Source organism: Camarhynchus parvulus, chromosome 23, assembly GCF_901933205.1.
Source record: "Camarhynchus parvulus chromosome 23, STF_HiC, whole genome shotgun sequence".
NCBI classification, from domain to species: Eukaryota; Metazoa; Chordata; class Aves; order Passeriformes; family Thraupidae; genus Camarhynchus; species Camarhynchus parvulus.
In genome coordinates, this window is record NC_044593.1 from 3,438,711 (window position 1) to 3,466,559 (window position 27,849).

The 27,849-nt window shown below is 49.7% G+C and overlaps 1 protein-coding gene across 2 annotated transcripts in view; it reads right to left on the reverse strand.

Annotated features, from left to right (window-relative positions):
• GRIK3 (glutamate ionotropic receptor kainate type subunit 3) overlaps nucleotides 1–22,935 on the reverse strand; it is a 124,580-nt gene extending 101,645 nt beyond the window's left edge. For both annotated transcript variants that reach the window (XM_030964669.1, XM_030964670.1), the window contains exon 1: nucleotides 22,770–22,935. In XM_030964669.1, the coding sequence (XP_030820529.1) occupies nucleotides 22,770–22,884 (115 nt within the window). In that variant the 5' untranslated portion in view covers nucleotides 22,885–22,935. The remainder of the gene's footprint in view (nucleotides 1–22,769) is intronic.
• Nucleotides 22,936–27,849: the final 4,914 nt, after the last annotated feature.

A 27,849-nucleotide genomic window follows, 5' to 3' on the forward strand; every position in this document is an offset into this window, starting at 1 on the left:
GATTGGTCTCATGTGGCTGTTTCTAATTAATGGCCAATCACAATCAGCTGGCTTGGACAGAGAGTCCGAGCCACAAGCCTTTGTTATTCATTCCTTCTTTTTCTATTCTTAGCCCACCTTCTGATGAAATCCTTTCTTCTTTTCTTTTACTATAGTTTTAATGTAATATATATAATAAAATAATAAATCAAGTCTTCTGAAACATGGAGTCAGATCCTTGTCTCTTCCGTCATCCTCGGACCCCTGTGAGCACGGTCACAGTTCACATCAGACAAAATACTTCTGCTGGGCTGTCTCAGCTATCCCTGGGCTTGTGGAAGTGCTGCAGGAGCAGGGAAAGCTGCTGGAGGAGGCACTTGCTGTGCTTCACAGTGCTGCTGAGGATGTGCTGTGCAGCACCTCCAGGAAAAGTGCTGATGGATGCTTTTCAGATGGAGCCACATGAAATTCCCCAGAAGGAGCAAACCTCATTTTCTGTGAGCAGCACCATCCCCTGCACTACACAGAAAGGCTGGGGGAAGGTTTGCAGTAAGAAGCCACAGCAAGGAACTGGGTGCTGTACCCAGGGTGACCCTAATACCTTAGGATTTCAGTAAAAAACTTTTTATTTTTAACTTTTGTATTTTTCATACATTTGTAATCCTGTAATTCTTTAGTGTAGAACTCCAAACTCCACACACAGTGTGAGCTGCTGCTTTCCCATTTTGGGCAGACACAACAGTTCCTCTCCAGGCCTGGCCATCAAGGACACCTCACTGCCTCAGGCCCTGAGAGATGGAAGCAAAAGTGAGTTGGGGGCAGCAAACTTGGGGTAAATGAGGGTAAATTACCTGAAGCTGAAATTGGAAGATGAACCCCCAATATGCGAATGGACCAAACTTATAAAAGTGTGAAAATCTGTGATCCATTGTCCATTTTGGGTGTAGCCCCTGGGGGGGTTTTGTCTGCCCTAAATGTCCCTGAATGCCCTTCAATAAATATAACTGCTTTTTATTGCCTTAATTTTGTCTGGCCTCTGTTTTTAGGTAGCTCTACAAGGCCTCAACCCTCACCCCATCAGTCTCCTCCTGGGGTCACCCTCCCTGCTCACACCTTGCTCAGAGTGCAGGAGCTGCACTCTGGGCACATGAGGGGAACACTCTCATGGGTGCTGTCCCCATTTGCTGTGGGGCAGGACGTGCAGGTGACATGGGACACACAGGTGACATGGGACACACAGGTGACATGGGACACGCCCCAGCTTGAGCAGGAGTGTCACTGACATATTTTCTGAAAAATACCTTTACTAGGATTTTTCTCCTGAGAAGCCTCAGAAATGAAATGTAAACAATAATTATCTGCTGCTGTGGAATGTGGCAGGTGCATCTTTGATTGGTCTCATGTGGTTGTTTTTACTTGATGACCAATCCCATTCCAGCTGTGTCGGACTCTCTGGTCAGACAAAAGATTTTATTATCATTCCTTTCTAGCTTCCTGAAGAGTCTTTTCTCTTTCTTTAGTGTAATTTTAGTATAGCATTTTCTTTTAATATAATATACATCATAAAATAATAACTCAGCCTTCTGAAACATGGAGTCAAGATTCTCATCTCTTCCCTTGTCCTGGGGATCCTCAAACACAGGAGGAGCATGGGGAGCCTGGCAGTGCCCACACAGGAGCTGCCCACAGCCTGGCCATGCCCTCATTTGATTAATTAGCACACGAATTTGGCTCCAGCACCAGCCCCTGTACAGAGCAGCCAGGCTGGGGGAAGCCAAGTCCCCTTTTCTGTGTCTCTGGCAGCCAATTACTCATTTCCAGTGCGACAGTCTGTTCCTAATTTGGCCAGTCAGGGGTTGTTGAAGGAAATAATGCAGCAATGTCCTCTCAGAGGGAGTCTCAGAAACAATATTCTAAGAGACAAGAGCAAATTAATGCAAGTCTGTAATGTTTACCAGCCCCTGTCACTGCCCATGCCTGAAGGACTGACTATTAACACCTGGTCAAGAAGAAGATCTTTCTCTGCAGATTTTTTTTAAAAGGCATCAGGGATGATATTGAGGTGCATGAAAATAATCTGATTAGTATGATGTCTCCTTGAAACATTTCTGAAATGTGCGAAGTGTCACTTTTACTGCAGGGTTCTTTTCCTTCACAAAGTGGAAATCGAAGTGCAGAACAACACGAAAAGCAGAGATCCTTACCACACAGAATAATGAGGCCATAAAACCAAACAATAAACTTAAATAATTTACCATAAATATCGAAAGCTCTGAAATTATTCTCTACATTAACTGCCTATGTTTCAAATGATCTTTGCATTCACCATGTCACAGATGGCAACATCAGACAAGAGAGTCCTTGACAAAATCTCGCTGTAATTATTCTTTCCACAGCTGCAGTTATTTTAATGCCTTTTCAGTTAAGCTGAAAGAGACGCACACGTTTTATAAATAAGGCCTTTTAACCAGTTTGACAATGAAGCATTTGAAACGTAGTGTGAAAAAAAAAAAAAAAGAAAGAAAAACCAACCCAAAAACTTTCACTGCATCTTGAAACCTGGGAGAGCAACTGTGAGGACTTGGAGCAGAAAGACAACCAGTCTTTCTACAGCAATACTTAGCAATTAAGACCAAAATTATGTTGATTGTGATGGTCTGAGATAGCTGTTACTGGCAACTTTCAGAGTTGCTCAGACACAATGCAACAATTAGGTTTATTTTGGCTGGCTGCTCCGAGGAGTCTTTTCTCCATTGAGAAACTGCCCCTCAAGGACAGGCAGGGACTGACTTCAGGAGGAAAATACAGCTTGGGTGAGGTCAAGGTTACAAACTGCTCAGCACCAGTGTCCAGCTGCAGTCTAGGTTTGGATGGCTTTTCTTGCATGTTCTGGCTTTTTCCAACGTGTTTTAAACCATTGTGGAGGTTCCTTCTTCCCAAGGAGCACCACAAACCCATGGCCATTGTGGAGGGTCCTTCTCCCCAAGGAGCACCACAAACCCATGGCCATTGTGGAGGGTCCTTCTCCTCAAGGAGCACCACAAACCCATGGCCATTGTGGAGGGTCGTTCTCCCCAGTAAGCACCACAAACTCTTGGCCATTGTGGAGGGTCTTTTCAAAACTGGTTGTGATCCACCACCACAAACCCTTGGCCATTGTGGAGGGTCCTTTTCCCCAAGGACCACCACAAACCCTTGGCCTCCCTGCCCTGAGGGAATTTGGCCACAGTGGCTCAGCCGTGCTGGACTGGCCAAGCTGGAACCCTGCACATCACCACTAGAGCTGCCCAAGAGGAAGAAGATGGTGTTTGGAGCACCCTCTGCTCTCCTTCAATCCCCTTCCTGAGCCAGGTGACACACACCTCCTTCCCCAGCCCCATGGCCATGCTTTTCTTGCCCATAATTCCCATTCCCTGCAGTGCTGCCCCAGCCCAGCCCTGCCCTGAAGTGATTCCTCTCTGGAAGCCCTGGCATGCTTCAGCACCTCAGGAAAAGCAGGCTCACTTTGGGGTGGTCCTGAATCACAGAATCACAGAATAAACTAGGTTGGAAAATATCTTTAGTATCACCCAACCCAACCCATGCCCTAAGACCTCCCCATCAGCTAAACCCTGGCACTGAGTGCCACCTCCATCTGTTTTTAAACACCTCCAGGGATGGTGATTCCACCCCTCCCTGGGCAGACAATTCCATTTCCCAACCACTCTTTCAGTGAAGAATTTCTTTCTAACATCTCACCTAAACTTCCCATGGTGCAGCTCAAGGCTGTGTCCTCTCCTTCTGTCATTCCCATCCACTCAGAGCAGCTGGGGAGTTTGGGACATATCAAACAGCACGGCTGAGGACTCCAACAGGGATGAAAACTTGAGCTGGAGCACCAAAATTTCATTTCCCATGGGAGTTCGTGGAAGCATAGCCAAGCACAGCAGCCTGTGGGGCTCTGGGGGATCTTCATTCCTGCTTCCAGCTCTTTAGAGAGCCTGCAAACACCTCTGCCCTGAATCCACATTGCAGGAGCCTGAATGAGTGGCCTTATTTTTTAAAGCTCTGAGCACTCAACAGCTCTTGTGGAAAACAAAAGGAGCTGAATCCTCTGGAAGTGAAGTTCCCCCGCTCCCAACAAGTTGCAGCTGCTTCTCCTTCCCACCATAAGCTGTCAGTTATTTTAAAAGAAACGTGTGGAGATGCAGCTAAAGCAGTAGGAGCTGTACTGGGAGGCTATTTTCCTGTTTAAACCACAAAAAAAAAAAGAGAAGAAATGAAAGAGCGGGAGATCGGTGGGAGGTTTTTCACTCTGGAATCCTGGCAAGCTTTGGTGTACAAAGAGGACGTGGCAGTCTCCAAGGCTTGTGGACTGGGGAGGCCTGATTAATGGGGGTTATTGTCAGGGAGGCCTGGCTTTTATGCTCAACACTGAAAGGCACCAACCCTCAAAGTATTCAACATCACACAATAACAGATTGTGTGCAGTTAGCCTCAGAAAACAAACGTGTTCTCTCTCTATAGGATTATAGAGCATCCATCAGTGGCTGGCATTAAATACCACCCAAGTGTATGTAATTACTGATACGTGAAATCTAAACATCATTTTAGAACAGTTGGAACAACAAAAAACACCTGGAGGTTTCTGTTTCCCTTTCACTTTGAAGCATCCTTCCTTTCCTAACCGAAATGCCAGGACCAGCCTTCTCTGGCCCATGCCTGGGAGGGAAGGGCTGCTATCCCGGATTTCTGACTTGTGGCTGCATCAGTCACCACGCCTAGGACTGGGACCATTCCCTGCCAAAACCTTCCCCTTCATCCTCTGATTAGATTTAGACTGCAAACAAAATAAAACTGCAGAGCTGAGGGGGTGTGGGAAATGGATTTGTGGAGAATGTAGAGAGGTGAAAAACACCTCTCAATTACCCCATCTCTAAATTAAAAAAAAACAAAAACCTTAATCCAACAAGAGGGGGAAGCAGGACTTTTATGGGATGCTGTGCACTGGGTTCATGGGCAGCTCATAAACCTGGGCTGGCCTAAAAATCCCCTACAAAACCCAAAGAGCTGCTGCACACAGATCCCTCTCTCCTTGTTCTATATCAATTCTCTGCAGGAGAAGGGTTTGGTTCCCCCTGGGGCCTGGACAGTGACCCAGGGAGCAGAAGGATCTCCTGTCCTGCCTTCCTTGCACTGCACTGCAGGATCAGCCACACTATTAAGAGCTATATTTAAGCACTTGAATAAACAAGCTCCACTCCTGAAAGATTCAGGCATGCCTCGTGGGGTCCCTGTGTTCCTCAGTTTGGAATCTCAGGCTGATAAATTAAAAGCAAAAGAATCACTTATACAAATTATCTTCACATCCCGCCATGGAGCGAGCGCAAAGCTGCTGTCACTTCTGATTTCAAACAGCCTTGAATTAAAGGGGGCTTGGATTATTATATTTTTTTTATTTGAGAGAAGCAGAGCAGGCACTTGGTGGGATGGCAAGCAGCTGGCTGCAGACAGACGTCTGAGAGCTCTTGCACAGAGCCAGCCTGGCACGGGGCAGGGTGACCACACCAGCATGGCACTGTGTGCCACATTTATGATTCCAGCACTGTGTGCCTGGCACTGTGTGCCAGATTTGTGATTCCCAGCATGGCACTGTGATTTGTGATTCCCAGCATGGCACTGTATGCCAGATTTGTGATTCCCAGCATGGCACTTGATTTGTGTCCCAGCATGGCACTGTGTGCCAGTTTATGATTCCCAGCTGTGGAGAGGCCAGGGCAGAGCAGGGCAGACCGTGCGATGCTCAGGCACCCAGCAGGGTTCCCAAGGTTCCCATGAACACCACGCAGCTTTCTGGCCTTGGTGCACCTTCCAAGGTTGCCATTCCACATCAGAATTTGCTGCCCTTCCACATCAGAACTCGTGGCCAAAGCTGGAGGTGGCTCCTGCAGGGCAGGGCCTGCTGCTGGTTCCCTTGGCAGTGATGAAGCCAGAGCTGCTGGGATGGGCAGCTGCCTCTGAAGAGCACCCTTGTGCTGGGACATTCCAGCCCTGGGGAGCTCTGGAGTCCAGAATCATGAAGTGTCCATGGTCCAGCCTCTCTCCCAGAGAGGAGGAGGAGAATGAAGCCATCCCATATGGAGTGGGAGAGATCCCCAACAGCCTGAGAGCCCTGTGGGGTCATGACCCTGCTGATCCAGCCCCACAAAAACCCAGCCCCACATGGAGCAGCCCCATATGGACACAGCTCCACATGGAACCAGCTCCACACAGGTCCCAAATGGACCCAGCCCTACACAGACCCAGCCCCAAATGGACCAGCCCCAATAGACCAGGCCCAAATGGACCAGGCCCACACAAACCCAGCCCCAAATGGACCAGCCCCAAATGGACCAACCTCAAATGGATCCAGCCCCACACAGAACCAGCCTCAAACAGACCAGCCCCAAATGGACCAGGCCCAAATGGACCAGGCCCAAATGGACCCAGCCCTACACAGACACAGCCCCACACAGAACCAGCCCCAAATAGACCAGCCCCAAATGGACCAGGCCCACACAAACCCAACCTCAAATGGACCAGCCCCACACAGCCCCAGGCTCACATGCAGCAGCTCCACGCTGCCACTGTGTCATTCCAGGATGAGCCTGGCGCCACTGACAGGCAGAATCCTCCATCGTGTGGGTCTGGCTGAGGAGCCAAACAATTGGGAGCTCATTACAGCCTCCCTTTTAATTAAGTGTCTCAAATAGGATGTAATTGCAATGTAATAGCACACGCTATTGTACATTAGTTAAATACAAAGGGATTATTAAGAGTATGTTTTAAAGGCTTTCCAGTACTGGATTGAGTAAACAGTTGCTAAATTTCGATAAATAACTTTTAAAATCTACATTAAATAAGCAGTTAAGTGTATTTAGGATACTCTCTTTTTTTTTTCCCCCAGAATCGCTGCAGTCAGAGAGTCCTGGGTTATAATCTCAGCATTTCACTGGTAATAGGGCTGTGCCCGCTCATATCTGTTTGTTCTGCCTCAAAGATCCTGCTGGGTGTGGCAAGCTCAGCTACTGACATCTGCAGGCTCTAAACCCTTCCCATCCCCACCACCCAGAGGAGCTGCTAGTGTGCTCAGCCCTATTTTACAAGTACAGAATTAAGGAAAAGAAGAGCAAAGCCATTTGTTCAAAGCCATGCAGGGAGTCTGTAATGGAGCAGAAGAGGAGCCAACAACAGATCAAAAACGATTCCTCTAAAAATAAGGCTTTGAAAATCCATAAAGGAAACGTGGCTCTAACAAAACTCTCTGTTACGATCAAAAATGCAATTAGTCATTAGTGACTTTGGTAATGAATGCACAAATGTCCCATGACCCTCAAAAATCTAACAAACATCTCCATCCATTTGCTACTTGTGCCCAGGGGATGCCAGCTGGACTGACAGCAGTGGGTGGGCAGCACTGAGTGATCCCTGGGGGCAGCTCCAGGAAAGTCTGCCCAAGGTTGCACATCACAAAAAAGGAGGTGTCATCACCCCGGGAGCCACAGCCAGGAATTATTTAGTGCTCCCTTAACCTTTGTAAGGCTGATCTTGAGCTCCCTGCTGCTCCCTGTAGCTGGGGTGTTCCTGTTGTGAGTGACTGGAGCATCCCTAGGAGGAAAAGGGTAAAAGCTGCTGTCCTGTGAAGTGACACAGAGGCCCTGGTGGCATTTGGGGGACAGGACACAATGGGGGGGCACAGCTGAACTCAGCCTGGCTGTCAGGGAGGGAGCAGGAGCAGCGATGGCTGCACAGGGACCCCTCAGTGTCTCTGCTGCTCACAGTGACCCCGAGATGGGTTAGAAATTCTCTTTTCCCAGCCTGGCACTCAAAGAAGGAGTCAGAGCTCTTCAGTTCTCAGTCTCAAGGTCGTTTATTGTTTCTTATCTATAAAATTCTTTCTCCTGTCCGGCCAAGGTCTGCTCAGCAGGACAGACAGAGGCACTCTGGCCACACTCAGGGCAGTGTTATCTTTTTATACTAAAAACTACATGTACAATATTTACAATAACTTCCCAATACCTATCACCTATGTTAGACAGTGAGCTTCTACTCTAAACCAATCCAAAAGTGCCACCATCACAGCAGAAGATGGAGGCCAAGAAGAAGAAGGAGAAAGGCTGGACATGCCCAGATTCCTCCATCTTGCTCCCTGAACCCCCATTCTAAAAACCCCAAAAATCTATTTTTCACCCTGTGATAAATTCACTATCATTCTACTTAATTTGTTGTGGCTTACAGATCCTCATATAAGGTTGGTAATTTGCTCCACGGGTCATAATCAAAGTCACAGGGGCATTCTGGGCTCTGTGCCAGGGTCTCTGAGCCCCCTGGCAGGGTCCTGGCACTCCAGGACAGCCAGAGGGATGTCCTGAATTCCAACATCAGTGATGCTGAAAAGCCACCGTGTGCTGGGGCTGGGACAGCTGCACTGCCCTGGAGGGCTCCAGGGTGGCTCAGCAGAGGCAACCAGCCCTGGGTGATGGGAGTGTGAAAAATGAGTATTTTATGACTGACTTTTCACAAATATTCAAATGAATATTATAAGTGTTGTGTTAGGAAGCATGCTGTATTAATTTTCTTACATAGTGTGTTAAATACAGTTTTAGGTTATAACAAAATGTTATGATAGAATCTATGCTATGTAGGACACTTTTTTAGAAGAAAGGACTCACAGCGAGACAGCAGCCACAGGACACCTGAATCTTTCAGAGAAAGAGAATTTATTACCCTCTTATCGGGTTCTTCCTGCCTTGCTCAACCCTGAAGAGGCATCAGGATTCAGAGGAAGAAGTTGACGCTGACCAGACAGAATCCTGTGTTTGAATGGAATTTATGCATCATGTATGAGGTGTATGAATATGCAACAGGTTATTGTTTTTAAGGGTTAATCCTCTGTTAACGTGGGTCATTTTTCAGGCTTATTTTGCCCAGAAAAGGTACCTGGACTGTCCATAACTCTTTGTTGCTATTGTTTCATACTGTCCTAATCCAAATTGTTCAAAATTTTTATTACTCTAATTATATTAGAATTTTTATAAGCATTTTATAAACCATTTTATTAAACTTTTAAAATTCTAAAAACAAGTGACTGGCATTTTTCACATGGGCCACTGGGCAGGCTCAGGCCACTGAGTCCCTGCACCAGCCAGCTCTGCTGCGGAGGTTAAAACCTCTCTAAAACCTCTCTAAAACCTCTCTAAAACCTTGTCCCTGCTCCCAGCTCCTTGTCCAGAGCTTCCTGCTGCTGTTCTCCCCCTGTAAAGCAGAAATCTCCTTTCAGAAGTGTAACCTCCCCTGCTGCACGCTGCTGAACAGGTAACACTAATGAAGGAGCAGAGAAGTCGGAACTCTTCAAGCAAGTGCTCTGAAAAATTAATGAGAAGCAGCAGAAGAACATAAATAATCCGTGCTCCCCATTAGAGGTGGTTAGCACCTTTCCAGTGATCCAGGGAAAACCTGCCCAGGCACCTCCCTTCTCCTTTGGAATCACTGTCCTGTGGATTTTGTCAGCTGGAGTCAAAGGACAGTTAACCCTTTAACACCTGAGCTATTTTGAAATAATTATTGTTAATCTAAATCAAAAGTGACAGCTTAACTGGTGGCAGAAATGGATATATATATAAACCAAAACGAAGTTGCATGGCCTCAGAGGAAAAATCATTAGCTCCCTGGTGGGTTTACAAGTAATTTGCCAGCAATAAAAATGCAAAAACACATTTTGGTGTGCGATGATCATAAATAATCCTCGGACAAGATTTCTTTCTAGGACTCACAAGTCCACTCCCTTAATGGCAAGTTTTATTACCCTGGTTTCTCTGTGTTCTGTTACAAAATGTTGCTGTCAGAACAATTTACGAATTACAGCCCTGTTGGTATCAACTTCCATAATTCATATGGAAATTGGTTTCCCCACAAACCCTCACAGAGCACAAAGAGTCGTGTAACCACATAGAATGACCTTAATAACACAGAATATAGAGACCTATAACACAAAATATAGAGATGCCTGGGCCAGCATTAAATATCCGTGGTCACCAGGCTGGGGGGAAGCTTCCCTTTAAATCATGTGCACATAGTGGTGGGGTCAGTGTGGGTGCTCAGAGTGTCACCAGTGCTGTCACCCAGGCTGCTGGCACCTCACAGCATCTTTAGGAAGCCAGGAACATTCTGGGGGTCCTGTTCCCAAGTGAAAAATCTCATCCAGCTGCTGAGGAAACTCGGAATTTTCTTAAAATTCAGCATTTTCTTAAAATACCAGGAAGTACAGCTTGTTCAGGATTTCAGCTGTGCTCATCTCTTCCCTCCACTTTTGAGGCCTGGGGATGAGGAGGGGAGTTCAGCAGCTGAGATGAAAAGTCACAGAGGGAGTGGCTGTGCCAGGGGCACCAAGCCTGTGCGTGATCCTTGGAGTAGGAGAGAGAAGGAAAGGGAGTGACAGTCAATTAAGTGGGAATTGCCTCAGAAAAAATCTAAAGTAAATGCAAATCCAAAGTGTAAAGAGAGGGATCTGCAGCTCAGGCTGGATTTTGGGTGCTCTGTGCCATTGCTCTCCCTTCAGCAGGAGGAAATGGAAGCAGCAACTGAAATTGCCACATTTCGTAGATGATACTTCATCTACAGAAAAACCAAATAGAAACCACTGCATTAATGTCTAAGAAAATTAAGTAAAAATGGTTCTCACTATTTTATTTACTGATCCTTTATAAATAGATGGGCACACATCTAAAGTCAGTTCTGGCTGTTGGAATACACCACAGGGTAGAAGGTAGCTGCTCAAAGAACTGAGCATTTCTTGTATTCAACACCTCATTTGTAACTTTAACCTAAAGGAAATTTGATAAACTCTGCAGGGACAAGCCCTCCATTTTAAAAAGTATTATCTGCTTCATCTAAGATTTTGCAGCACCCGTTCTGGACAAGCCTTTTGCTGTGATGTAGATGAATAGGAAAGAAAACTGCAGATCCTATTTCCATTCAAATATTATGAGCCAAGCTGAGATGCCACCCTGAAGCAAAACATCCAGGGTCTTGCTTTGAATTTTGTCTAAGCAAAGATGACAAAAACTGCTTCTGCAGAAATAAAAATTCGCAGGAAGAAAAGTGCATAAAATGAGGAAGAAAATGGTTTTCTTTCCCTATAAAGAAAGAGCAGGTCCTTAAGATTTTATAGACCAGAGATTTAAACCAAGAACACCCTTTTTACAGGTCCCTGGTTCAGCTTAAAATGGTAATGGCATTGCTGCTGAAAGAAACAGCACCTGGAGCTGCAGGAGGTGCTGGGCTCTGCAGAACTGCTTGGATGGGAGGGACGCGGATTCAGAGGATTCTCCTGCAGCTCCTTCTCCTTTCCTCCCATCCCAGGGACATTCTGGAGAGCTGCTGTCAGCATGGGAAGCAGGACAGCAGCCACCAGCTTTGCTCCTGGGAGCTCCATGGGGCCCTGCCACACCACAAGGTTTTCAGTCTCAGTTAAGTTCTCAATTTTTGATGAGATGGTTCAAATCAGGAAAATCCCATCTCTGCGCCAGACAGTTAAAACTGAAAGTAATAAAGGCAAAATCTTTTCCTGCACAGAAAGTACCTAACATGTGGCAATAGCAAAATCATCAGCATTTCTGCCATCCTAAACCCAAAAACCAAATTGGATTTTGAATGAAGCACACGGAACAGTGACCTTTGTGTACAGCTTATCTTGACCTCTGAAAGTAATGGCGTTTTGTGTCCAATTCTGCTGCTAATTGCAAATGCTGAATTCTGAATATTCACATTTGAGAGGGATTCATGGCTTGATTGTTTCAGAAATCTGAATTCCCCCGAGGAGAAGTTCCTCTCCTGCAGGAACAGAGTCAGCTGAAGTTCCCAGACCTGTTCTCAGAACAGTTTTCTGCCAGCCCAAACCCCAGCAGCGAACACCCAGACTGTGGGAGGCTGAACCCAAGCTCCTCTTTCCCAGCTCAACCACCCATAAGCTCCAGATTTGGCAGCTGTGACTCCTCTTATTCCCTCCTACAGTTCCTTCCCTTTCCCAACTCACAGAGGGCAGACACATCAAATTCCACGGACCCCAGTTGTGAAAAATGCCTATTTTATTATTGGCTTTTCACAAATATTAAAATTAATATTATATGTGTTATGTTAGAAAGTTATGCTGTATTAATCCTTTTAAGCAGTGTGTTAAATATAGTTTTAGGCTACAAAATAATATTAAAATAGAAACTATGTGATGTAAGATACTTTTCTAACTAGCTCAAGGAATGGATAAGATTATCAAGAAATTCTTTGCACAGAGATAACAGTGACAAGACATTAAAATCCCAAAGAGAAGAAATATTGTGAGAAGAACCAGGCTCCTCCTGCCTCCTTTCAGCCCCCATGGAGGCAAACCATGATTTACAAGATGAAGGGGGAGAAGCTGACAATAAACAGAAAAATCCCTAGTTTGAAAGGAATGTTTGCATCATGGATGAGATATATGAATATGCAACAGGCTGTTGCTTTTAAGGGTTAATCCTTTGTTAGCAGACATGCTTTTTTGAGGAAAGCATCCAAAGGTTCGAAATTATTTGCTTTTTTATTGTCCTTTATTGTCCTAACTCTGATTGTCCAAATTCTTATTGCTCTAACTTTTATATACATAATATATATATTTATTTATATAATATATATTATATATTTATATAATATATTTTCGATATAAATTTATTTTTATATTTTTAATATATGTGTGTGTGTGTACTACTATTTTTATAACCATTTTACTACTATTAATTTTTTTTTTAATTTTAAAACAAGTGATTGGCGTTTTTCACTCCAGTCCTTGAGCTGCACAGCACCAATGTACCCCCCCCAGCCACGGGGGAATCACACCCCACCTGGGCTGAGCCCCCTCTGCTGGGCCAGGACACTGCTCCAAACCAGCACAGAGACCCCAAAGCAGATTAAGAGCAGTTAAAGCAGCCAATAATGCAGAGCAGAGACCAGAGCACGAGTGACCTGAAGCATGATTTGCAGCGAATGTCTTTTCCTCTCATAAATAGGAGAGACACAGTGGGACGATTATCCACCCAGATTTATCTCCTCAGCTCTGTGTATATCCTTCTGTGCTTAAAAATGTCTCGCTGCCCTTTGCGTTATTGCATTGCCCTTTACATTCATAGCACATAAACCTCTCAAGTACTGTAAAACTTACAAGGTGTAATATAACGTCGGGGGGTTTCTTTTACACACCATAAACAGAAGTCACTGGGAAAGGAAAGGAGCAAAGAAAGGGAGACATTATTCGGCCTGACAACAGTACAGGAGGAAAATATATATACAAGTATACATATATACACTTAAAATCCCGAGCTGGATTGATTATCTGGCGTTGATGGATCACCTGAATGTGTTACGTAGATAAGGAAATTGATTGTTCAATAAATCACTGTCTGCACTAAGAATCCTGTGTTAAAGAAGAAAGGGGAAATATTATAAATCTGTCTCGCATGGGCAAAGAAAAAGCTTAAGCTTTTAAGGCTAATCATGATGTACTTTTTGCTGCACATCTGATAGAAGAATATCATCTCAGAGTTCTGCAGTGCTAAAGGACTGGTGTCTGTCCCAAGGCTCTGCAGGGAGGGAACCTCCCTGGCATGGCTGAGGGGCTGTTCTTGGTGCCAGCAGCGGGCAGGGTGATCTGACAGAGCCCTGTTGCCCTGATTTTTTAAGATTTTCCAAGCCTTCTGATGTTTACATTCTTGTAATGAACTTTCTCACACGCTTTCTGTAAATAACTTATTGTTTTGCATTTTTTTATGGAGGAAGAGAAATTTGATGGACTGTTGGTTTGTCCAGTGTCATTGGAGACGTGGCACTGTCACCCTCAATCCTGTCACTTTTGGAAATCTATAAATGTTGGAGTCAGAAAATAAACTTCCCCTTTTTACCTTAAGAACAACAGTGTGTGCACGTTGTGTTATTTCGTGTCCTATAGTGACAGAGCCCCAGGGGTACATCAGCCCCATCCCTGGAATTGTCCAGGGCCAGGTTGGACAGGACTTGGAGCAACCTGGGACGGTGGAAGGTGTCCTGCCATGGCAAGGGGGGTGGAATGAGCTGAGTTTTCACGTCCCTTCCAACCCAAAGCATTCTGAGATTCTGACATCCAGCCTTGTCTCCTCTGCAGAGCAGGTGTTGTGGCATTTTGTTCCATTCAGAACAGAATCCACCCTGTTTCCAGCACAAAACTTCTGCTGCAGGCAGGAAAAATCCCCGTCAGCCCAGGCAGGCACGGTGTCTCACAGGGGGTGGAATTTCAAATCACTGCGGTGACTTCCCTCAGAGCGCTTTGAATTCACTGCAAAACTAACCAACAAGTCTAACACCTCAGTCCCCACAGACAGCCGTAACTCAGCTAAATTTGTGGGTTATACCAGATTTTATTTACTGCTTCATCCTGGGAGAAGAGTGCGAGCTGACAGCCGTCTATTCATTAGAGTAGGGGGAGCCGCCCACGGCGCCGCCGGCTCTCTCCCCATACACATCCACGGCTCTAATCGAGTTTGGGCTCTGCAGAACCAGCTCTGTTATTTCAGGAATGACGCACCTTCTTACTCACCTGGGAGCTGGTGAGTTCAGAGATCTGGTCTGTTCACCCCCAAGTCCCCAGAGGGAACAAGGGACATGCCATCAGATGCCATTACCAGATAATGAGTGCCCAGTGGCCCCTGTCAGGGCAGGCAGTGGCCTCATCCCAGTCCTTACTAGAGGCAGGAACCACCATTTCCACCCAAGCTGCTGCTTGCAGGTGCCAAGGAGAAACTGGACTTTGTCTCAGAAGCCTGAGTAACACTGAGCGCTCCAGTCCCAGGGGAGCTGGGTACCCCTTAGAGGGGATCCCCAGTGCCCAATTCCAGAGCAATGAGCAAAGTGCGAGGCCCAAATTCACGAATTTTTCTGAACACTTATGTAATTTTAAGTCTCTGTTTTGTGCCTTTGGTATTAGCTGGTTTATCTGTGCCTAAAAACTTCTCCAAACGTCCCCCACAGGGTCCATGCCTTTGGAAGCCCAGTCCTTCCTGCTGCTTTCCAGGTCACACTGCTGTGCTGAATGTCCCAGGCACAACAAGCTGATACAGAATGTGCCAGTTGTTCCCTTATTACTTCCCAATACTGATTTTTATTCTCTGAATCTGACCCCACACGGGGGAGTGCAGCTTGTTGGCTGGGACACAGCAAAAAAGCCGAAGTCTAACAAGGTCCCTAGACTGAAGTATTAAATAATAGAGATACTGTGTGGTGCCCAAGGCTGGTGTCTGCTCTCCTCTCCTCCTGCCAGTGCTGCAGAGCTGAGCAGCGTGGGGGAAGCTCAGAGCAGCTCTGGGGTTGCCTCTGACGCAGGGGTACCCCACGCTCTCCTCAGCCGTTTGCAGCTGAACCACGTTGTGCTGATGATCTTCCCTGCCAGAAATAACAGAGCAGTCACATCCGTATTTGTGTGTTCATGCTCAGAGTCTCGCTGCAGGTTTAAAGCACAAGGAGCCAGGTAATGCTGGCGAGGTGAGAGTCTCACAGTGCAAACCTGAGCAGTGGCTTCCCTGGGGGCAGCACAGCAAAGGGGGGTGAGAGGAGGCAGAAAGGGTTAACAAATGCAAGCACAAAGAAAAGCTGGTGCAGGAGCAATGACAAAGCAATGAGCTGAGCCCTCCACCTGCTTTAAGAGCTCTCGCTTGTGCTAAGGACCTGCATCTGTTTTAGTCTTTATCACAAGTGGTAAATAGCAGCACATCATCCCTGGTTTCACTGTCAATAACACGAATCGATGTATCAATGCATGAACCCCCATCCCATTGAAATCCCCTCTGCACCGGCCCACACTGCGACAATCCCTGCCTGGCAAACCGAGCTGGATTCTCCAAGGGGCACAGCACTCCTGTTCCTGCCGTAGAGCAGTTCTTATCCTCTCCTTCAGCCCTCAGCTCCTCTCAACATTTGCCTCTATCCCCCCTCCGTGGCTCCGGTGCTTTCAACTCGCTATCTGCCTTTCCCAGAGACTCTGCTGTGCACAGGGAACAGCCCAGACAGCATCGCGGTGAAGCTGCAGCCGAGAGGAGGCGAAGGAGATTGCGAAACTGGTGGAGACAAACATTACACCGGATTAGGAGGCTTAATGCTGGCTACAAACACCGCGCCGGGCGGGTCTCCTCCACGAGAGACTCCAGCGTCGCCAGCAGCTCTACTGGCACAGCTCCGTGTGAGAGCTGGAGATTCGGGCTGTTTTGGGAGGAGAGACTCCAGCATCTCCATAATCTCAGCTGGCACAACTCGGTTCGAGCGCTGGAGATTCGCTCTGCCCCGGGAGGAGAGGCTCCAACATCTCCAGCAGCTCGGTGCCAGCGCTGGAGATCTGCTCTGCCCCGGGAGGAGAGACTCCAGCATCTCTGCTGCCAAAACTCCGTGTGAGAGCTGGAGATCTGTGTTGTTTTGGGAGGAGAGACTCCAGCATCTCCAGCATCTCTTCTGTCACAGCTCTGTGCGAGCGCTGGAGATCCCCACTGCTCCGAGAGGAGATTCCAGCATCTCCAGCATCTCCAGCATCTCCAGCATCTCCAGCATCTCCATCGGCACAGCTCGGTGTGAGCGCTGGAGATCCGCTCTGCCCGGCAGGAGACCTCAGCATCTCCAGCACCGTATCTCAGCCGGCACAGCTCGGTGTGAGCGCTGTGGATCCGCGCTGCTCCGCAGGAAGGTGCGGGAGCCGCGGCGGGGCACTGCCCTCTGCCGATGCGGGGCCCGGCTGGGCGCCAGCGCATATCGCGACAGGCGGGGAGGCTGGGGGTCAGTCGGGAGCGCTGATTCCCTGCAAGTGCTGCTCTGTACCCAAGGAGAGCCTCGTTGCCCGGGGAAAAGGGAGCCAGCTCTGCCGGGGACAGAATGAGTTCAGTGTCGCTCCGGGCAGGGTTTACAGGAACCTCCTCACAACATCAGCCTCTGCTTGGCTTCATGAATAAAAACACACCAGATGCAGAGATTCGGGTCAGAGAGGGGGATTTGCACCTGCTGGGGGTAAAACCAGGCGTGACACTGCAGCACGAGAGGAGGTGCCGCAGGCACGTGTGACACAGTGTCCCAGCGTATGTCAGCATGTCCCAGTGTGTCAGTGTGTCCCAGGGTGTGTCAGTGTGTCCTGGTGTGTGTCAGGGTGTCCTAGGTGTGTGTCAGGGTGTCCCAGTGTGTGTCAGTGTGTCCTGGTGTGTCAGGGTGTCCCAGTGTGTCCTGGGTGTCCAGTGTGTGTGTCCCAGTGTGTGTCAGGGTGTCCTGGTGAGTGTCAGTGTGTCCCAGTGTGTGTCAGTGTGTCCTGGTGAGTGTCAGTGTGTCCTGGTGAGTGTCTGTGTGTCCCAGTGTGTGTCAGGGTGTCCTGGTGAGTGTCTGTGTGTCCCAGTGTGCATCACTGTGTCTGTGTGTCCCAGAGTGTGTCAGGGTGTCCTGGTGAGTGTGTCTGTGTGTCCCAGTGTGTGTCAGTGTGTCCTGGTGAGTGTCAGTGTGTCCTGGTATGTGTCAGGGTGTGCCGGTGTGTCTCACAGTGTCCCGGTGTCAGGAGATGTGCAGCCACCTCTCTCCACACACACCCAGCCCCCCAAGGCTCCCTCACCCCTCAAGCCGTGCCCAGCCCCTGCTGCCCCCATCCCGAGGGTGCCCAAGTGCCCTGGGGGCAGCAGCCCAGCACGGAGCTGTCTGCTCTGGTGTCTCTCCTGCCTCGTGATAAATGAGGGTCTATTCTTTTCTGCTGTGTGGTTTGATCTTAATTTCCTGTATGAAGTTCTCGAGAGAATGCCAAGATCAAATAATTAGACTATTCTGCGATAAAGAGTTAACATTGTTATTCAAATGTATTCAGAATTCATTTACCACCAAACAATTTACACTGCCGCCCTCCTATCCTGCTGAAATTACCAGAATGTGTTATCTGACACACAAAGCGTCTCATGACCTGAAATAACTTTATCAACCATGAAATGCTTGAGCAGTGGGTGCACGGTCACAGAAATGCCCAAGGGAATGCAGCAGAAGCTACAAAGGCAATAAGTGATTTAAAACCACCCTGCTGCCATCCCCTGCCAGCCTCCCCAAAGAATTCTGGCTACTCTGGTCACTAGGTAGAAAAACCCTGGAGCTGCCTTGCTGAGGATTCCCACTCCAGCATTCATGTCCCCTGTGGATGTGCAGCTCCCAGCCCTTGGGTGCTGCCTTTTCAGCCTGGAAAAGCCTGTTTCTGCTTTATTTTTAAAAATACAACTTCATTTGCAGAGTGTGGGAAGGTGGTTTCAAAATAAAATTCCTGACAGGCATAATAAGCCTCAGAAAAGCCAATCACACAGAGCAGCATAATTATCCACAGAATTTGTTTTCTGTGTATTTGTGTAAAATAATCAATGATATTTTTCTCACACGGATTCCAATTTGATTGTATTTTCTGTGTTACTTGCAAATCATACAAACAATCAATGCTCTGACCCCTTCTCTATACAAACACGGCTTCGAAAGACACTACAAGAAATAAAATCCGATAAATTCCTCACGCAGGGTTGTTTGTTTAAAAGCTTTGCTGGAGACTGATCCTGCTCAGAGATACAGGAGTGGGACTGTCAGACATGCTTGAGGTGGGATTATTGCCACAAATATCAGCAGGAACAGAACCTCAGTAAAATCCTGGTAGAAAAGTGAGGATCCAGACGTGGAGGTGATGCCTTTTAAAATACAGCAAGGAAAATGAACCCATTTCCTGGCCTGGCACACTCCTCCTGCAGAGGGGCACACAGCTGGGGCTGGAGTGACCCAAGGGAAGAGTGGGATCCTTCCCCTTGCCCACACATGGGGCACATCAGGGGCACTCCTGGCAGGAGTGGGGCGGCCAGGGGCAATGATGGCAGCAGGACAGAGTGGTGTCACCTCCTCAGCAGCACCTGAGTGCAAACCCACTCAGGATACCCCCCAAACCCAGTTCCTGACTGCAAACCCACTCAGGACACCCCCCAAACCCAGTTCCTGAGTGCAAACCTGCTCAGGACACCCCAAATCCAAATCCTGAGTGCAAACCCACTCAGGACCCCCCAAATCCAAATCCTGAGTGCAAACCCACTCAGGACACCCCAAACCCAGTTCCTGAGTGCAAACCCACTCAGGATACCCCCCAAACCCAGCTCCTGAATGCAAACCCACTCAGGACCCCTCCAAATCCAAATCCTGAGTGCAAACCCACTCAGGAACCCCCCAGATCCAGCTCCTGCTACTTGCCCAGTGCCAGGGGTCTGTTCTTTACAATTTACTGATCTCAACCCATTGGCATCCGATCCGCACTGTGTCTCACAAACACATCATCACTCAAAAGCATCACTCAGAGGAACCCCTCATGATGTTTCAGCAACAAAATGGGTCTGCTGGAGCCGCCAGTCCTGCTCCACCCATCCCAGCCATCCCGCCCTGCTTTGTTAGGGACGGTGCCATCAGCTCTGCAAAATGGCATCAGCCTCTGTCTGTGCGCTGAAGGGTGCTACAACTGCTTTTTAATCCGAGTGCTGGGTTAGACAAACGGGCTCTGCACGGTCCCATAAGCACCGCCTGGCACTCCCTTAGCTGCGACAGTGCAAACGCTCAGCGGCTCCTGGTGCCAGGTGTGGAGTGCCCGGCTCAGCCGCAGTGAGGGCGGGCAGAGCGCAGGATCCCCCAGCGGGGCGAGCACGGGCAGCTCCTCTCACCAGCACCCTCCTCTGCCTCTGCTCCAGGGCACCTCGGAGCTGAATTGAGCGCTCGGGTGGTGTTTTCTGATACGGCATTTTCAAATATTTAACAGATTGCGTAATAACCGAGCAGCTGTTGAAGAAGCTTCAGATACAAACTCCTGCTTTAAAAACCCATCGTAACAAGGCACGGATTTTCTTTGTACATGTGCATGTATAGATTATGTTTAGATGTGTAGATTAAATATTTATATTTTACTCGTGAGAGAAAGAGTGCTTTTGGCTTTTTCTTCCCTTTCTTAGATATCTCTCCCTGTATTTATTTTAATAGTCAGCTTCACAAGGAAAAAAGAGAGAGCTTTGAGAAGTTACCTGCTTTTTCTCTGGTTTGATTTTCAGTGCTAAACCAATAGTTACTTAAGTGCTCTGCGCTTCTTGGCATAACCTAATAATTAAAATAATTACTTGAAAGCCAGGGCATCTTTGCACAAAGTGATGCAGGGCAAGAAGCTGCAGTTTTCCAGTGGGCTGAAAAAGAGGTCACAGAATGATGCCAGTTTTAGCTGAGAGAGAGGGTAAACACAGATCTCCCTGCAGCCCCGATTAAAGCTTTTTCCCGATCTTTTAAGTTTCTTACTTTAGTGATCAAGAAGGTGGCTCGATGAGGGGCTGACTGTAGTGGGATTTCTCAGCAGGTAAAGCCAGACCGCTCCTGTGGAAGGCACGGCAGTGCTGGCAGTGGCACAGCTGTGCTCCTGCAGTGGGCAACGCTTCCTCCGTTCCTGCCCGCCTGCTCCATCCCTCCCTCCCTGCCTCCATCCCTCCCTCCCTGCCTCCTCCATCCCTCCCTGCCTCCTCCATCTCTCCCTCCCTACCTCTATCCATCCCTCCCTGCCTCCTCCATCCCTCCCTACCTCCTCCATCCCTCCCTGCCTGCCCGGTGAAGGGGAGCAGAGCTGCAGCAGACCCAAGTGCTTTCGTGGAGGGCTGGCAGGCAGTCTCTGCATTGAAATCTCCTCTGTCCTTTTGTGCAATTGCTTTGAGGCTGGAAAACCCATTTTCAGGACAACTGAGGCACTGAGAGTCGAGACTAAACATCTCCACAGAGCCCCCAGGGATACTCCTGAGTATCCTGAATATCCCCCATGAGCCAGGCGAGTGTTCCCCGGAGTCTCAGCAGCCGCCAGCCCCAGCGGCCCCAGCCCGTTTCCCCACGAGCATCTGCCACATCTGCAACCGCCCCTGGCCTCCTCCTCGGAGCTCCAGCCTGGCAGCAGCCGGCTCTGGCCACCAAGAATCAGCCCCGCTGCTGCCAAGCCCGAAGCAGGAGGAGCTGCCAGCCCGGCAGCCCAGCTGCCACAGCCCCCCCGCACACGGCTGTCGGTCCCAAAGGCGATCAGAGCCCTGGGACCTGCCGGGGAGGGAAACTCCAACACCCCAGCACTGCGGGGCTGGCGGTGGGGACAGGCTGGTGACACAGGAGGGGGGGTCTCACAGCAGGACGCCTCCTCCCCGCTCCTGCAGTGGGACTGGCAGAGCCCTGTCAGCAGCTACGGAGCGTTCCTGGGAGGGGGTTTGTGTGGCACAAAACATTTCCAGCTGTTCCAGGAGGAGGCTGAGCATACTAAACAGCTTGGCTCTGGTGAAAGTTCAGCAGCCGCCAGGGCCCCAGGCCCGGAGGCAGATCCATTAACCTTTTCCACCGATATTCCTGGCACTACAATGTGCACGGGATAACATCTGCCTGGAGCACCCCACTCATGGAAGTCTGGGGGAGACCAGATGCTCACCCTGCAGGAATCAAGTCCTTGTCCATGAGACGATCTGGGCCATGCAACCACTTCAAGCCGTGCTGGAGGTGACAGTGTTTCACTTCAAAAAGCACCTGTCCCTCAGGAGCAGTATTTTTCTCTTTCTGGCTTTCACATTGCTGCTGTGCAGTTGCACTGGCTTAAGTAAGACCCTTTTTTTTTTTCCCAGTTAAAATTATTCACAAATCTATTCAGTTTTCACTGGTTTCTCTGAGTTAGAATTTGAACTGTCAAAAGGCAGGTAAACCTGTCCTTGTAATTTTTAGTGGGCAGACAGCAAATCCCCGGGAATATGTACTAATGGCAAAGTGCATGGGATGTAACAGAAATCAGCACCGTTCTTTACATGACATGATTAAAACAAGTATCTCGTTTAATTAGAAAAAGAAAGATCGCAGACTCATTCCCAGGATGTTATCCTTGCAATTACTTTATGTAACATTATTAAAAATTAATTTTCCCCAGAACCTCAGCAATTTAATGAAACACGCCTGGTCCTCAGCAGCAGCTGCAGCGGAGCCAGCCCACTGGCATCCTCCAGGCAGCGGGACTCGCTGCCGCGGGCCCCTCCGGGCTGTCTGTCCCTCGTTCTGGGCACATCCAGCCCTGGGTCAAAGCACCCCTGCACAGCACCCTATTGCCGCAGGCTCAACAGCTTTCCTCGCTCCGGGTACCGCAGCCCTCCTCGTCACAAGCTCCGCATCCCCCTCTCCGGGGGCTCGGCATCCCCCATCTGTGTGAGCAAAAATCCTCCTTCTCCAGGGAATCAGCATCCCCCCTCTCTGGGTGCTCGGCATCCCCTGTCTTTGCGGGCTCAGCAGCCTCCCTCTCCAGAGGCAAAGCATTCCTCCTCTCCGGAGCAAAGCGTTCCCTTTCCCCGGGGAAAGGGGCAGAGGGACAGCACTCTCCCCTCCTCTTCGCAAGGTGCCCGGCACCCCCATCGCACCTCGCCCGGGGCGGCTGCTCGCACCGGGAGCGCTGCCCGCTCCGTTCCGGGACACAGCCCCCGCCTCGCCGCGCCGCCGGCACCTTCCGCCCCGGCACCCGGCAGCGCGTCCCCAGCCCCAGACAGCGCATCCTTCACCCGGGGAACCTCCGCCCCGGCACCGGACAGCGCATCCTTCACCCGGGGAACCTCCGCCCCGGCACCGGACAGCGCATCCCGCAGCCCCGGGTACCGCATCCCCCGGGCAGCGCGCTCTCCGCCCGGCCCCGAAGTTCTCCCGCGGCCGCCGCCAGCCCTTACCGATCCGGATGACATGCGGCATCCCGTGCGAGCTCTGTCCCCAGAAGCCGCCGACCAGGAGCGCTGCCCAGTATTCCCAGAGGACGCGGCGAAGCGCCGGCCAGAGATGGGGCATCGTTGGGGAGGGCGCGGGCCGGCTCGGCCCTACGGCCCCAGGGGCAGCGGGGACGGGGGCGGCGGCTGCTGCCCGGGGCTCAGGAGCGGCCGCTCGGCGCCGGGGCCGGGCGGCTCATGGCACATCTTAGAGCGGCCGCGCCGGCCCGTCCCGCGGCAGCCACAGCTCCGGCCGCTCCCTTCCGCGCCCTGCCGAGCCGAGCCGAGCCGAGCCGGGCTGTTCCGGACCGAGCCGTGCGGTGCCGGTGCCGGTGCCGGTCGGGCGGCACCTGCGGAGCCGGGGCTGCCGGTGCGCCCCAGGAGCGGCTCTGTCCCCTCCTACCGCTGATGCGCGGCTCGCGCAAAGCCCCGGAGTGGAGCGTGCACACACCGACACACTCACACCCCCCGACACACTCACACCCCCGACACACTCACACCCCCGACACACACCCCCCGACACACCCCCCGACACACACCCCGACAGACACACACCCCGACACTGACACGCCGCTGACACCCGGCACCCGCCCGCTCCCCCGGGTCGGGATGCCAAGGGGACCCTCGGAGGGCACCGCGGGGCGGGGGGCGATGGCGAAGGGGTCGCGGGGGTCCCGGCAGCGCCTCTGTTCCCTCTGGCCCCGGCAGAGCCCTGTCCCGCAGATCGCGGGGTCGCGGTGTCCCCCAAGCCCTCGGGTGTCCCTTATGCCCCCGGGGTCGCGGTGTCCCCGCCGGTGGGAGCCGGGAAAGGCCGGGCAGGGGGGTTTGGGGCTGGGGGCGGCATCCCGGGGTTGGCCGGGGCCGGGGTCGCTGCAGCAGCGGTCGGAGCGCCCGGAGTTTAATGACCTCGGTGACAGAGACAAAGGGCTGCCCGTGCCGCGGACCGGGAGCTGCTTTGTCAACGTGCTGGGCCAGGCTAGGGTGAATTTCTTTTTTTTTTTTTTTTTTTTTTCATTTAAATAATTTGATCTATTCCATCATTTCCAATCGTTCCCATTTGCCAGCTGTCTGCTCACTCCAGCCTGGAACAGCTGAAGAGCAAATCTTTAATTTTCTTACAAACATACTATTACTCTGTATCTGCTCATCTTTTTAATTTTCCTTGCCCATCGCTTTCCCCAGCAGCAGGGTCGGCATGCTGAAACGCTGATCTCCAGAACCCCATCCCGGAGGAGGCTTCGGGAGCCGGGCTGTGTGGACTGGAGGAGGACCACTGCAATAATGCAAGCCATTATTGATCTACAACTCAAAGAGAAGTTGCTGGCTGTCACCTCTGCGGGACCGCTGCGGGGAGGTGGACACGCGGGGGATTCCCCATTGCAGCGGTGTCTGGGCTCTGGCTGATGGGACAGCAGCAGTGGGGGATCGGCCAGGGAGTGTGACAGCAGTCATCAGCACGGAATCATACGGAAAAACTGGAAAAATCTCGGGCTACACGGCCAGGGCAGGACCAGCCCCTCGCAGAGATGCTGCGGTGCCGCCCCGGTGCGATGGGAAGGTGCAGCTGGGGTCTCAGCCCCGTGTCGTGGAGGAGGGAACGTCTCACTCCTTCCTGAGCCCCGAGGCAGAGAGGCAGAGGGGCTGCTCAGCCCCTCCAGGCTCGGAGGAGGGGTTGTTGGTGTTGATTGTGGGCAGGGCCGAGGCTCCAGCTCCCAGCCCGAACCTTCCTGCCTGTGCCAAATTGGTTACAGAAAAGAGTGGCTCGTGTTAAGGATATTTTTATCCCTCCTGACATCCAGCATGGATAAGATTTAGCAAAAGGGCATAGAAGAAAATTTCTTTAAATACTGCTTAAGTGAAGGACAGCTGTTTCTGTGAACTTGTTATAAAATTAAATGTCACAACCTGGTGACTCTTTGCACCTGCAGATAAAAAAGCCCCACAAAGCTGTTGGGAGGGAGCAGGTAAAAAGGGCTGTTTCGGCTGTGGCTGTTCTTTGCTCTTTGCAGACTCCAGCACACGGAGCAGAGGTTTGATTTTGTGGAGTGTTTAAATTAAACTGTAGCTGGGAGGAAATATTCTGTTAGTTTGGGATGCTGCTTCCTGCCTTTCTGTCAGTACCAGGCACTGATAATACTCCAGCCTCAGCTTCAGCCTCTGGATCCTACTGCAGAGCCAGCACAAATAGTTTATTTTGTATTAAATTATTTGATTAGTGACAGATGGGTGTGTAGAGGTCACGGACAGTCCTCATCTCCTGTGTGTAGGTCAGAAAGGGCAGGACTGAAATAATCCTGTACCAGAAATTGCCACATCATCGAGCTTGGGCACAGGCAGAGGAGCACTCCAGGGCTGCTCGTGGGCTTTCATGGCTTCTCCTTCCCAAAGCAACCTGAGGTGTTCAGCAGAGCAGCCCACATGGCTGTGTCACCTTTCCTTTGTGTCCCCACACTGTCCCCATCCCACCATGGCTGTGTCACCTTCCCTTTGTATTCCCATATCCCCACCCTGTCCCCATCCCACCATGGCTGTGTTTCCCCGCCTTTTTATTCCCACACTGTCCCCATCCCACCATGGCTGTGTGTCCCTCCCTTTTTACTCCCACGCTGTCCCCAGCCCGTCCCTCTTGTGTGCCTTGGCAATTCTCTCTCTGGGCAGCACCCAGGGCTGCTCTGTGACAGGATTACAAAGAGGGCACTTGGGAAACTTCTCTCAGGTGTTGCACAATCACTGCTTGGGTTTTTTTTTTTTTCCCCATACAAAGACACAATTTCTCTGGTGCCCATGGAGGGGCTGCCTGAGCTCCAACCAGTGAGCAGTGACCTTCAACTGCCAGGCCAGATTTCCCCTGGAGCCAGAGCCAGGCTGTGAAGGACAATTACAGCCCAGGCAGGATGGCTGAACAGAAGAAGGAAGAATCTGGAATGTTGATAGAGCTCCTCCTGGGCCCAGAGCTCTGGCTGGGCGCTGCTGCACAGGTGAGTGCTGCCCAGTGGGATGCTGGCCTGGGGAACAGGATTTACACCCAGCTGAGTCAGGATTTTCCTCAGGAATCTTTGGCCGTGCCTTGAGGACGATCAAAGGTAGCAGAAGGGCTTTGGCTTTGGCTGACTTGTTACAGCAATGCTAAAAATACAAGATATTTGCCCAGTTCATAAGTGCTGTGAAAATAGCTTTAATGTGGTAATTCATCATTTAAGAGTGTATCAATTAATGCAAACTCTGGTGTATTTATAACTTGTGAACATAGTGTACCACTGAGGAGAGGTCGATTGGTTATTTTGAGTTTGTTGAGAAGATATTTAGATGTTATTTTTTTCCTGCTGCTGTTTTTATTATGAATATGTGTGGTATTTAGAGATCCAGGTATTACACAGGTCAGATTTCCACAAATTTGTGTACATCTTATGGGGGTTTTATATACACAAAAATTCAGCCCTCTCACCTACAAATAAAGCTGTTGGTTTATGGGTGTTCTCAAGACACTGATTTAAGACTTCTTATTTTTGAGTATGAAAGGGAACCACTTGCAAAAGTGGGAAATAGTGTTGAGGTTATTAATATCTAGAGGAAAATGCTGATTGAAGAAAGTCATTTTCAAATCAGACTAATGCTTTAGAGCAGCGGCAGAACTATGAACCTGGCAGAAAGAGACATAAGCATTTCTATAGCTATAGCATTTTTCAATACTAATGAAGAAAAAGAGGCTTCTCTTTATTTCTGTAATGGTATCTAAACTGGTTCGTTGGAATTAGCTCCATCCACATGTGTTTTGTTTAGATTTATATGCATCAGCTCTAATAGAACCACAATCAATCTGAGTTATGAGGCTCAGTGCTCGCATTACCGAGATTCATGTGCCGAAGTCGGCTCCTAAAACATCCGAGAGGGAATGTACCTGGGAAATGCGGATTTCTGGGACTTGAGTGCCCTCTACTGAAACCGTCCCGGCTCCGGCCCTTCGCTGTGACACCCGCAGCTTGATTGATGCCTTGCTAAATTGAATTGAAGCCTGCGGTTCGCAGATCCATTATGAAGCATCCCTCCTTTCCGTCCTTCCTCCCCGCTCTCACCCCGCACTCCAACACTCTGGTTAATCCTGGCTCCTGCAGCTGTGCCACAGCAGATTTGGAGGTTTTAATGGCAAGTTTAGATACCGAAAGGAGGATTCCTTTGGGTGTGTTAGGAAAATTAACCCACAAGCACCAGAGGTTTATGTCCAAACAGGAGACAGAGGAGTCCTGGAACTTTATTCCAATCAAGGCAGAGGCCATGGGGCATTCCCCTGGGACCTCTCCAGTTTTTGGAGAATGCAGCCTCCTTTTTATCCCAATTTCCCAGCTGCATTTCTCTTCTCTCTTTCCCCATTTCTGAGGTACTTGAGAGGTTCAGACTTCCCAGAACACCTGATCCCAGAGATTCCCCTCTAATGTACAACCCTCCTTTTTAATTTTTAATTCTTAAAGAATTTAGAGGTTTTTCTTCCCCATTGTTTCTTTCATCTTTCAATGTCCAATTTCATTTCTCACCAAACCTACAGTTTATTTGTAAAATCAAATATCTTTTTCCATTCAGCAATCAGTGGAATCCTTCCCATGGTTTCTTTTATCTCCCAGTGCTGGTTTTACCTACCAGCAGACCCACAGCTGGTTTGGAAAGACAAATCCACTATTCCTCTCAGGTGTAACCATCAGGAGCTGTGCTGGCACTGAGGAATGCTGAGGCTGTCTTTGCCAGAGGAGTTTGGGTCTGCTCGGTGCCTCTTCTGGGAGAGATTTAACTCTGTGCCTCAGTGCCTCTTTTAGGAGAGGTTTTAACTCTGTGCCTCTTCTGGTCCAGGCTTTAACTCTGTACGTCGGTGTCTCTTTTGGAAGAGGTTTAACTCCATGCCTTGGTGCCTCTTTTGGGAGAGGCTTTAACTCTGTGCCTCTTCTGGGAGAGGTTTTAACTCTGTGCCTCTTCTGGGAGAGGTTGAACTCTGTGCTTCTGTGCCTCTTTTAGGAGAGGTTTAACTCCCTTCCTTGGTGCCTCTTTTAGAAGAGGCTTT